The 12,980-nt window shown below is 46.9% G+C and overlaps 2 protein-coding genes across 2 annotated transcripts; both read right to left on the reverse strand.

Moving 5' to 3' along the window:
• Positions 1 to 558: 558 nt before the first annotated feature.
• LOC125536703 (putative PAP-specific phosphatase, mitochondrial) lies at positions 559 to 5,434 on the reverse strand. Its single transcript, XM_048699946.1, has 9 exons — positions 5,274 to 5,434; positions 5,035 to 5,167; positions 3,351 to 3,453; positions 3,026 to 3,261; positions 2,881 to 2,940; positions 1,310 to 1,683; positions 1,118 to 1,196; positions 978 to 1,028; positions 559 to 870 (listed from the first exon to the last, which is right to left on the reverse strand). Exons 1-9 carry the CDS (start codon positions 5,372 to 5,374, stop codon positions 727 to 729), a joined length of 1,281 nt encoding a protein of 426 aa, XP_048555903.1. The 5' UTR covers positions 5,375 to 5,434; the 3' UTR covers positions 559 to 726.
• Positions 5,435 to 8,948: 3,514 nt separating this feature from the next.
• On the reverse strand, positions 8,949 to 9,939 carry LOC125541392 (laccase-4-like). Its single transcript, XM_048704817.1, has 2 exons — positions 9,326 to 9,939; positions 8,949 to 9,226 (listed from the first exon to the last, which is right to left on the reverse strand). The coding sequence occupies exons 1-2, from the start codon at positions 9,843 to 9,845 to the stop codon at positions 9,099 to 9,101; spliced, it is 648 nt and encodes a 215-aa protein (XP_048560774.1). The 5' UTR covers positions 9,846 to 9,939; the 3' UTR covers positions 8,949 to 9,098.
• Positions 9,940 to 12,980: the final 3,041 nt, after the last annotated feature.

Genomic DNA, 12,980 nt, shown 5'->3' on the forward strand with positions numbered 1-12,980 from the left:
AGATATAATGTCGGGTCATCTCGGTTTACTGAACCCGCGGCAGGCGGAGGTACGTGTCACCGGAGAGGCCAACGGATCAGTGTCCAGACCGTCGTGCTGGCTGCAGCAGTAAAGCTCGCCCTGGTGTACGTGACGGGGATTTGCTGGGCTAATCATGCTTATGCTTGGAAGGTGCCGATTTTGCATTACGAACGATCGCTGCAGGTCGTTATCCTGCGAGCTTTGGGGGTGTCTTTTTCTTGGGCTTGAATTGGTGGCCAAACATGTTGCAAGGTGCAGCGATGTCAGATTGGTCCGAGATTTCGCTTCTCCATGCTGCAAGCTTCGCCTGAATGAGGCCTACGGCTCAGGGGTGCGTGCCTGCGTGGACGTCGTACGACCATGCAATGCAAGCTTCTGAGGGTTATCCAACAGGTTCAGAGACTCTGAAGGCCAAGGACTGTAGAATCCTGAAGGCGATTTAGATGCCGACTCAAGGGAACATCGAGCACGGTACCGCATTTCATCACGCCTATAGCTTCTGGGTGACGTTGCTTGACAAGTTCATTCAGGTGCTCATTAGTCAAAGGGAACTGTGCTGTTTGATTCATGTAAAATATTCTGAACAAGGATGCGTTTTTTTCCCCTCTCTGAATGCGAGACCCGATACAGATTGTTGGTCCACACGGTAAAATGTTACAGACAAAACAAAATTGTGCTCCTGTTTGAAGCTGTGAAACATTGCATCTATTCGTGGTTTGCTGATATCAGTTCGACGAGTTCGTCGTGCACAGCACCGTTTGTCACAAGAACACCGCCTGAAGGGTAGAGAATTCTGCGCCCTGTTAGGTCAGCTGCAAGATCCAACGGTTTCCCACTCCAGTCACTGATCTGCCAGTTTCAAAAAAAAAAAGGTTATAATACTAATGCCGGTGAATCGATAGAACAAATGTACATTTGACTGAGTTCTGGCTTAACAGACAGAGGTGTGTATATACCTGACCGCCAGCTTCCTGCACACAAATCATCCCAACAGCATGATCCCAAGCCTATGCAAACAGTGGGAGTAGAAAAGGTCAGCGTATGTGTAAACATATTCCACAAGTTGGAACCATTGGAATTTCAAGCAAGCGGACACCTTGATTTGAGTGTTCACCCGGGCTCGACTGAAAAAAACTGAGGCTCTCCCAGATGCTACCATTATATATTTGCACAAGCTACAAAACATCAGCAAGAGCATTATCACTCACCGATGATTAGTCTAAGATAGTCACTATCAACCTAACATACTTTTCTAGTATAGTGGTAATAAACAGAAAATGCAACAAACCTGCCACAGCAAGCATATCGGAGAAGAATTTTATTCTCATCTCGAGTATCAGATTCGTCCGTCGTTGAGTCAAAGAGGAGGGATAATGGTATCATGTTCCAAGTTTGGCTATCCGGAATGCAGAAGCGTGCCATGTGCACAACTGAACATGCATCAACAAAACATCTCTTCCAAACATCCTGTGCTGTGGTGAGCTGGCCAATCTCAGGAGACAAGTGCCTAGACCAAGTACCACAGCCTACATGAGACACCATAAGGATGCCATTGCCAGGACAGGGATCAAGATTTTCTTCTTTCTTGTTTGCCGTGGTCCAATTTGGACATCCCATCACTCCTACTGCTACCTTTCCGTTCACCACAAGAGCCAAACCGACCTTAAGACAAAGCAAGAATAGCTTCATATCAGAATAAAAAGAATACGAAAATGTAGTGACCATGATCTATTGCCCAGATAGCACTTAGAATTTTAGAAAGCATGGACCTGCAAAATTCAGGCTGAACAGCTACCATAGATGAGCGAACAAAAATGGTATTTACAAACCCTAATTTGCCAAACTAAGTATTCAGACATCCTATTTTGTCAAACTTGGTATTATCAAAGTTTGCAAATTCAAAAGGACAGTGCTTCATTAAAAAAAACTGCAAGAAAACTTTACGCCGGTAAATAAAATGACGATGTTACAATGTTAAATATGGTTTGTTTCAGTGAGGAACCATGTGGAAAATCATCAAGCTACAAACATCAACGTGCTATGAATCTCATAATGTTGATTGTGGCTTTTGATACATGCATCTGGATCGCTTATGCTACAGGGAACACATGATGGAGGCCCAGAGACAAGCTACACATATAAATAGTCCAATATGCATCATCACGACATTTTCTAGTACAATACACATTTTAATGTGTGTTTGAGAAAATAGTGTCCGACACACATAATGCCCAGAAACAGGATGCGGTCAGCAATACCCAGTGATAAGCCTTATAATGAACACAGAGCCACCCCACCAAGAGAGGATGGCCTTCAGGAACAATCTTGCCCCGCACTGACACATCACAGAAAACGGTGTTCCAACTATGCCTGTTATGCTCCTTGTTGCTAAATTTGTGCGGAATACAGTACTCAGCTGGCTAGGCTGTGACATCATGAATATTGTGGACTCTTACAACTTGGTTTCCCTGTCAGCTTTGTGACAAGAGAAAGGTACAATTTTCAAAAGAAAGGTGTCGAATGACTCCATTGGGTTAGTTATGCATAGCTGGTAGAATGTATGCAAGTAGAGGAGTAGTAGAATCTTGCAGAATCAACCCTTAAGTCCAAGATAGAATGCACGCGAAGTTCGTGAGGACAATGAACAATGGGATGGAGCAATGATAGACTGCTAGCTACCTACTTAGCTCAGCCAGCCTAATGCTGTTTCTGCAAGCTCCTGTACAGATTAAATAGTTTTGGCACCTAGCTGTTTGTCTTTTAGCCCCCTGTACATAATCTTTCCCTCCCATAAAATAATTAGGAAGAGCTCCTGCCGTTCATTCAAGCAAAAAGAAACAAATAAACAGAGAGCTGTACCACATACAGAGCATCATCTCCTTTCAAGAAACCTTTAGTGCCATCAATTGGATCAAGTACCTTCAAAACCGCAGCATCATGATAACTCAGTGGAACGAACTTTTACAGATCCTGATATGCGATTAATGAAACCTTGGCAGTTTACCCAATAAGTAGCAGGATTTGAATCAAAGGAGACAGCATCCTTGCCTCCTCTATCAATAGCTCTCAACACATCATCATGAGTTAAAGGTGAACCACTATTTTTCACTTTGTCTGTGACAGCACTTGAAATTGACTCAATGAGTACATTACCACTGTTATCATCAGGATTAGATGACTTCAGAAATGTTGAGTCCTCTTCTGCCACCAGAGGTATTGATGGAAACAGTTGCTGGAGCTCTTCCAGTAGCACCAGGGTAAATGTGGCATCAGATGAAGGCACAAAGTGCATATGGTAAGCTGAACTAAGGAATTATGCTATGAATTACCGAAGCTGATAAGGGCCTGAACTCCAAAATCTGCAATTGTCACAGGACTTTGGTCATTCTTTTCAAGAATCTTCCTTCCACCTGAAAGAAGTGATCTCTTCACCTGTCAAAGCATACAAATTAACCAGCAAAATGTAGCTCAGGTCATCAGCTAGATAATCGATGACATGCTAGGCATTTGAATTTATTACATCACCATTAAATGATGCACTGAGCACTCGCAAAGTCAACGTTTGGGTTTAGTGCAGTTTATTGCTGCTGAAACCTTTGGGGCTTCTGTTTTTTACTTATGCTCTTCTCAGTAACCGCAACAAAACTGGCTAGACCAAAATGGGTCTTTGCCAATTTGAACCTAAACGAAGAGATACACAAGAAATAATTCTGGCTTCCGTGAATGCATGTACCTCTCATTTCCTAACTATCCCATAGTTTATACTTATTTTCAGGTATATATGTTGGAATTTGGGAAGAATTTAGACATACTAAACTGAGTGATGTCAATACTTCAGAAATAAACGGTGCATAATATGAAGCATTTGATGGCCGTATGATCCACAATGCCAACTATGTCTGGGGGAGCCGGAAATGGCCATGCACCTCTGCAAGAACTGCCCCTTCTTGACAGCGGTCTGGAGCCACATTAAAGATTGGACGGGAGAGAATATGGATATGGCGGCGGACCCAACACTTCTATTCACCATGGCAGTCTCACATTGGTGGGACGAGATGATCCCCAATAGCCTGAAGGAGGTCAAGCGACACCAGAGTGGTATTCTCTTATACACGTTGTGGAACATATGGAAGAAACACAACCATCGCATCTTCAGCGGAACCCGCCTCACCCATTTTGAGGTTGCTGCTCTAGCTCTCCAACGCGACATGGCTTTTGGGCGCACCCATGCCACGGAAGGTATTGGCTATAAGGTACTCCCTCCGTAAAGAAATACTATAAGATCGTTTAGATCACTAGTTTAGTGATCTAAACGCTCTTATTTTTCTTTACAGAGGGAGAAATAGTCAGTCTGTTCCTGTCTTATGGTTTCCACCAAGTTCCCTTAAAAAACATGACACATCTGTACATAAACCTTCTTCTTCGTCCAAATGAAAAGGCAGTGCTCCTGCCGGTTCCTCGAAAAAAAATGAAGTGTATTATTGTTGTTCTACTCTGTATGGTTAAATTTTTCCAAATGAGATTGTGTACCTTTTATGATCACACTCACATGGCGACCACAATACACAACTGTGTTTTAGAATAGGTAAATCATTTTGATGATTTTACTAAAGCTACCGAGTACATGAAATGACTTGATTTTCTCTGTGTCTAGCATACCGCATTACGCATTGGATGCTTAATGTTCTGTCTTGCAAAACTTTACCCCAGAAATAAACCTCTTCACACAATATGTCTCGTGCTTTATCATACAGTTGCAAGGACTGACATTTTGGTGTTCCACGGAGCTTTTCACTCATTTTTTGCAAAACAAATTGCAACACCGCAGGAATTGACTTCAGAGAATAATATGCAAATTAGTTGATCCTTCCTAATTTTTTTTCTCAACTTTGTTGTCATCGAACTTTACATCAAGAGAGCTACTTTACAGTGGTAAATCACTGCTATGCCACCGAATGGCAACTACCCCGGCGCCCAATCTGAAACCTAGAGGAGGGGATGAGGTCAACTCACGTCTACGCAGAGGCGGCAGGCGCGCTCGACAGAGGCAGCGGCCGCGGCGAGCTCGCGGTGGTGGGGAGCGCGCTCTGGAGGGAAGGGGAGATCGCTTCCATCCTCCGCGGCTGACGATATCAACGCTGCCGCCCTGTCCAATAACAGAACAGATCAGCCGAAGAGGCGGCGGCGGCGGCTGCTGCTACCAAAATCACATCGGAGGATGGATGTATGGCCTGGGAGCTTGCGAGGGAAACCTTATCGAGATACGAGAGGGAGGAGGCGTCGGCGGGGCGAATAGTCGCCGGCGGCCGACGAGGAGACGGTGCGGCGGAAGCGAGAGGTGGAGGAGCGGCATGTGTGATATGGGTGTGTGTGGCGGGAGCAGGACGGCTGATACTGTTGAATGATGTTTTTTTTCTTCAGAAAATTATGTACCCATTTGTTGATCACATGACAAAAGTATTTGGAACAAACCAAACTTGTGTTGGATGGTTAAGAGGATAGTGATATCCTTAGTCCACCAGGATTCAAAATTTTAATATTTATATTATTTTAGATTTATTTTAGAATTTTCGGCGACGCAAGAGATGTTTTCGTCTACTACGAAAGTCAGGCCTCTGTTGGATCAATCAGCCAAACAAACAGGCCGAAATTATTTCAAAGGCAAGTGTGTGAGCTTTGTTCAGAAATATTTTTTCAAGAAACTTTTAATCCATTTATTGTTAATTATGACAATTGACAGTACAAATGACATCAAAGCTAATAAAAATTACAGCCAGTTCCATGGACCACCTAGCAACGATTATAAACACACGTGCAAGTTGAAGACGTGCCACCGTCATCGCCTTTCCTTTTCCGAAGTCGGACAAATCTAGTTATAATAGACAGTCGAGAAGTCGTGTGCTAAGGCCACCAACGCATTAGAGAAGCAACCATTGTTGATGAAAAAAGTCGTAGATCGAAAAGATCGAACCAATAAACATACAAATGAAGATGAACGAAGACCAAATCGAAACAGATTCACCGAAAACCAACACCGACCGAATCCCACGAGATCCGACAAAGACACACCTTTACACGCCCTCTATAACGCTCCGGACACACCTGTCGGTGGTCGTTACTCCTGGCGGGATATAGACTGGCCCCACAGATCAATACTAGTTTTTTCTGCGCATTTTGTCCTCACTCGCGCACCCGGAAGCAACTTCCCGATCGGTCACCCGTTCTGAAATTACTCCAAGCTGAGCACGCTTAACTTTGGACTTCTGTCCGAATGGGCTTCCGGAAAAGAAGGAATTCCTTATTGATATGAGTAGTCTATCATCTCTGTTAAGCCAGGCTATCACATACACCCCCACTCAGAGAAACCGACACCCTTGTCGGGTCACAGGAACGTTTCCTCTTGGCACATACGTCTGTGCATCCAGTCCGGTACATGTGTCATGTCGTGTGCCACGACGGGTCACAAACGTCATGGACAACATGACCGTGCATCTGTCCGCAAACATCCGTGTAACCGCGAGGGTTGGCTCTGATACCAACTTGTAATGCCCCGGACACATTCGCCGGTGGTCGTTACTCCTGGCGGGATCTAGACTGGCTCCACAGATCATTACTAGTCTTTTCTGCATACTTTGTCCTCACTCGTGCGCACCCGGGAGCAACTTCCCGATCGGTCACCCATCCTGAAATTACTCCAAACTGATCACAGTTAACTTTGGAGTTCTGTCCGAATGGGCTTCCGAAAAAGAAGGAATTCCTTATTGATATGAGTAGTCTATCATCCCTATTAAGCCAGGCTATCACACTCTCCAATGAAGCCTAGACACGCGATCAGGACGGGATAGAATGTGGGAGACATTATTCCTGCCGAGGGACGTCGTTGCCGCCACACAACCCCAACCAAGACACTGAACCTAACAAGAATGAGAACGAGATCCCTCCCGCTGGCAGGGGGCCGAGGTCCTCTGCACCTACATGGCCCAAATGTCATCGAAGATGAGGCGGAAAGCAATATCATCAAAATCTGATCCTATAGCCATAATCTCATTAGCAATTAGAAAGTATTGGCTTGTCATGATCCTCTACCAAGGAGAGAGCCTCTCGCAATGCAAGTGCTTTGACAATTTCAGTGTCTGATACCCCTCAAAAACTGTTGAGGATGCCCCGGGAAATCACTACTACCGCAAGCAACAACTGCCACTGTAAACACAAAATCACCATATATAGACTTTAATTTGTTTCCTTATTCTGCCATTTAACAACCCACACTTGTATGAACAACATTAGTTTTAAAAGTAATCATGTACACATTCTTAAGAAAATTAAGTAAATTGCATCAACCACAAATAAAGCATCATGCACACATTCAACGTCATGTGCAAATCACACATGGCATGTTCTCATCTGCACACCGTCCCCTCCTCCAATGTGTTAGGCTCTCCATGCCACCCTAAAAAGCGTGATCTCCACTCGCGCTATCTCCCAAAGATTGCCATGTATTACTTTGACTAAGGTGTTGATGGAAATAAATCGGGAAGTATCCGTCATGTGATAAATCACATCCAATTTCACTGGGAAATGGAAATTTCCTAATATAAATGCTAAATAGTTCAAAATGTGGAACAAATGGTTCAAAACAAATACTTGTAGCACTCTATATTCATCGAGCATGTGAAGATAAGAATTGAAGTTTATTTTAGCTCAAGTAAGTTTAGCCAATCATGCTATTTGTACCTCTAAAGATAGTTTCACTGAAACTAATGAACATTTATTTTTAACAACAAACTAGTGAAATACCAACAAAAAATGGCTTAAAGATTTGGACATTCTATTGAAGTCATTGTTTATTCGAGAAGAGTCAAAACATTGTCGCTACAAAGTATTAATAAAATATTTAGAAATCACAAGAAAATTACAAGACCAACACACTGATTAAATACACTAAAAATCTTCTGAAGGAGAAAACAATTGCTAGTTAGCAAACCGGTAAATGAGGAAAAATCAACAACTTTGATCCTCTCCGACTAGCATTTGGGAAGATCGGATGGCGGGGGGAGCAGCTTCTGGTTCGGTAGGCTCCCGTCTTGCACCAGCCATGCCATTCGTAGTCCCCAAGTTGTGTGCACCTCCAAATGGCAATGCATGAACCATACACCTGTGGATACATGCATACCACAAATATGAGCACAGGCTACGCATTCAGTTTCATGAATAGATAGTAAGTATATACAACTCTGCTTTACCTGGGTTGTCGGCGAGAAAACGTATGGCCACCCATCCACCAGCTGGCACGCCAACGGTGTTTCGCTCGACGGGGTCGACGAGGTTAAACCTCGTTGGGTCATTCACAGGGTCGTAGTTGCCAAAGCCTTGCCCCACGACAAAGAAATTGAAGCCGTGAAGGTGCAGAGGGTGGCTCTCGATGCCAAGGATGCTCGTGTCCTGCATCACCAGCTCCACCGTGGCGTTGAATGGCAGGCGTGTGGTTGGCGACGGAGAAGAAGAGCTCGTCGTTAAGAGCAGCGTTGATGAGGCGCAACATGTATGTTTTTCCAGGTTTCACCTTCAGTTTGAACGTGTCTGCAATATGCCATGGATGCACGGTAAGTATATAAATCCTTGACGATTACCGAAGGTGTAACATAAAAGATGCATGGAAGCATAGAGTGAGTGCAATGTACCTTTAGCGGAGCAGTTGTATAGCGGCCCAGGAAGGCCATTGATGGTGAAAGCATCTGAGATGTTTGGGGCGCCGCCCGTCCGGAGCGCCTGGCTGACCACCGCCTCTGTGTCCGCCCTCCACCACTCGCCGAAGAGAAGAGGAACTTCCTTGTGCGGCGCAACGAACGGGTAAGGCACGCCGAGCTTGGGGAGGATGACGATGGCGCCGTATACGGTGGCGCGTAGCCAGGAGATGTGCGCGTGCCACCACAGCGTGCCGCGCTGCCCGGCGACGGTGAAGTTGTAGACGTAGCTCTGGCCCGTCTGAATCGGGCACTGCGTAACGTACGCCGGCCCGTCGGCCCAGCCGCTCCGCAGCTGCCGGATGCCGTGCCAGTGCAGCGTCATGTTGTGCGCTACGCGGTTGGTGACGCAGACGATACAGACGGGTTGGCGACGGAGAAGAATAGCTCGTCGTTGAGAGCAGCGTTGATGAGGCGCAGTAGGTATGTTTTCCCAGGTTCCACCTTCAGCTTGAACGTGTCTGCAAAGTGGCATGGGCGCACGGTAAGCATACTGGTCACTAGGTTTATAAATCTTTGAAGATTAAGATGCATGGAAGCACAGAGTGAGCGCAATGTACCTTTAGCGGAGCAGTTGTATAGCGGCCCAGGGAGGCCATTGATGGTGAAAGCGTCTGAGATATTTGGGGCGCCGCCCGTCCGGAGCGCCTGGCTGACCAGTGCCTCCGTGTCCGCCCTCCACCACTCACCGAAGAGAACTGGAACTTCCTTGTGTGGCGCAACGAAGGGGTAAAGGACGCCGAGCTTGGGAAGGATGACGATGACGCCGTAGACGGTGGCGCGTAGCCAGGAGATGTGCGCGTGCCACCAGAGTGTGCCGCGCTGCCCGGTGACGGTGAAGTTGTAGACGTAGCTCTGGCCCGTCTGAATCGGGCACTGCGTGACGTACGCCGGCCCGTCGGCCCAGCCGCTCCGCAGCTGCCGGATGCCGTGCCAGTGCAGCGTCATGTTGTGCGCTACGTGGTTGGTGACGCGGACGAGCACGCGATCGCCCTCCCTCGCCACCAGCGTCGGGCCGGGGTACTCCCCGTTCACCGTCACGATGCTCTTGCTGGCGCACAGCCTCGTCACGTTCGCCATTTGCACCTGCAGAGATCAAGGTTATGAAGACGATCCCCGTCCATGTGAGAAAATGCATGTAGAACATAGATGAATGCGGACGTACGTGCATATATACGTACATTGAAATCGTAGTGCCTGTGATGCTTTGTGCCTGGACGATGAGTAGCATGAGAGTCGCCATGAGGAGAGAGCATGGAGCCGGAAGACGGGAGGAAATCGCCATGGTCAGAGTTTTCAAGTATGCCCCGATCAGCTAGCTGATCGATGTTGAGCTCTTGAGGGGAAGATGTATGGCCAGGTGAGGATGGAATGCTTTTGCTCGAACAGGTACTTGAGTTTATATATACATGTATGTAGGAAGTGGCAAGCGTGTACCACCAGCTACGTACCACCGTCCCATTTCTTTGAGGTTTTCTACGTGGTCAATTTTCGTTAGGTGCTTCGGTGGATGAACTATCAAGGCAGGAGCTTGAGCTGGAGTGCTATAGCTTTGGAGTCGAGCGAAAGACAGTGCATTCGTTCCATCCATCACCTCTGGTTTAATTTGCATGCCTCCTACCCCCAGTCACGTACGGCTTCCGTTGCCGATCGACAAGTAGGGTAAAGCTAATAATAGGGACGCCGAATTTTGTGGCCAAAAACAACAAATATGACCTATGATCGAAATCAATTCACAAACTGAACTGTTGATGAAATTTTTTCGCTCCGCTAATCCTTTCGTGTAACGCCCGACAGCCAAACATCACACTACACTATGCAGGTAGGGTAGGCGCTACACGCCTGGCCAGCGTCGCATCCTAGGTTGCTTGAAAATTGCTAAGTCAGTGTACAATGCCTGACAGCTAGGCGCTACACTATAAACGCTAGGCGATGCACTAGTAGCTGCTTCGTCTTGTAGTAGCAAATAGTGCAGCCACTAGTGCAACGCCTAGACACTAGGCGCTACACTATATAGTGTAGCACCTAACCCTATCCCGCTCCCGTGGGGTGCCGCGGTGCCGCACCGGAGCGTCCCCGTCGGCTGCCTCCTCCCATTCACTTCAGCACCTCCTCCCCCCGCCGCCGCCACCGGGGGCGTCGCAGGCAAAGCCTGTGTGCTGCAGCGGCATCGGCGTTCCTCCTCAGCCCGCGCTTCGGTCAGAACGGCGGCGACCCGTGATGGCCGGATCTACGGCAGGGTGTGAGGGGAGGCGGCGGCGTACGACAGCAGGTCCAGCGACGGCGCTCGATTTCGGCCCGGATGGGCTTCGGCGAGTCGCAACCTCGTGTACCGTTCCATCAATGGCTTGCTGTCCCTGGGATCGACCGGCAACTCGAGGATGTCGGGGGCTGCGGCCCTGGGCGTGGCGGTGGTGGCCACCTCCTCCGCCGAAGATGGGTCGGCCTGAGACTAGGTGGTCGGATCTGCAGATTCGGCATCTAGTCTCGGCTGTGAGTTGGGGAGACAGAGTTGCCAATGAAAACCGAGCCGATGGCGGGCGATCGAGGTGTTTTGCGTCGCTACCTTGATGAAGGCATCGTCGTGTAACCTCTGTCGACCCACTCGTGTTGCTTTGGGGGAAACCCTAAGATCTGGTCATCCAGATCGGATGATGGCGGTACTTCGATATCGTTACTCTCTTGGGAGCATCGTTTGTGGAGCAGCGCTGGAAGTCAGAGGCAGGAGGTAGAGCGGCTAAGTCTTGCACGGAGCTTTGGTTGAGATGTCAAGTCATGACTGACAGACAGGTGCTACGTTGTGTCATGCCTGGTCGGCAGGTGCCACACATGATAGATCTTCCAGAGTTTTCGCGTCTGGATGATTGCGCGCAGGACGGTGGCCCGTTGGGCGCCGTGGTGGCATTGATGAATGTCTAAATTGGCAAGGATGATGCGGATATCTATCCTGAAAATGGGTCAGCGGTCCGAGGATGATGGCGGCTTCTGGCTTCTAAAACGTGTGCATGTGGTGCACGCTTTAGGTCTGCTGCACCAGCTGTTGGTCCCGATATGTTATGTGGATGGATCGGCGACGACACTGATTTTAGATATGAAGGGTGAGAGCACTCCATATTATTAAGTTTGTAGGTGTGAGTTGTGGCTTTGGGTGGCTTGATGTATTTTCTTGTCAGACCTTTGTGAAATAATTAATAAAGATGGATGTATATATCGGCTGTTGCAGAGGCAGATGGTTTAACCTCCTTTTCCAAAAAAATACTATATAGTGTAGCGCCTAACTCTCAGGCGTTGCACACTGACTTAGCAATTTTGAGACCGTCCGAGGTGCGACGTTGGCCAGGCGTGTAGCACCTGTTAGTCAGGCGTTGCACAGTATAATGTGGCGTCTAACCGTCGGGCGCTACACGAAAAGATTAAAGGAGTGAAATTTTTTCGCCAACAGTTTAGTTTGTGAATTGATTTCCATCACAGGTTAGAATAATGACTTTTGCCAATTTTGTGCTCCTCGGTGGACGATGGTTTCGCATCAATCTTTCCTACTGTATATATATGACAGATTTGGGATGTTGTTTACCGGAGTAGTCGATCAAAATTGACGTTTACATTATGTTTAATCCAAGGTATTCTGGATTAGCTCCTGGAGAAAAGGCAGAAACATCAGTCAAAGTTAGGTTCTGCAGCTTAATCATCGAAACATCACTTGCATGGTACAGCAAGATTGGCTAGCTCCTGGAGAAAGGCACAACACAATGGAAAATTAGTTCAGCCGGTCACTGTCGCCAAAGCAACCAGCATAGCTCCGAAACAAGTCCCACAGAATCGCAGGTAACTTCAGTTCGTAGCACCATCTTTCCTTCACCTACTACAGTCCAATATACGAATATAGTATCAGTATCCTATGTGCATGTACCAACGTTTGCATGATTACTTAACAATTCGACATGGTTGTTGACATCTCTTTCTATCTTTGACGTGTGTTCTCGACGGTTCTGGACGCGGAGTTTCTGCACCCGAGCTCAAATGAGCTCGGGTGAACAGTAAAATCAAAACTAAATCAAAAAAAATTTAAAAAAATCCAATTTTTTTTGGAAGAAACATTGACAAAAGTTCTAAGTGCTTACAAAAATTCGCCATGAAATCACATTTCTAGAAGGCGTGGCAAAAAAAAACAAAATCAGTACTCTGAAAAAGCTACTTTCAAAAGCATTTTGGAGC

Source organism: Triticum urartu, chromosome 2 (assembly GCF_003073215.2).
Source record: "Triticum urartu cultivar G1812 chromosome 2, Tu2.1, whole genome shotgun sequence".
Taxonomy (NCBI): domain Eukaryota; kingdom Viridiplantae; phylum Streptophyta; class Magnoliopsida; order Poales; family Poaceae; genus Triticum; species Triticum urartu.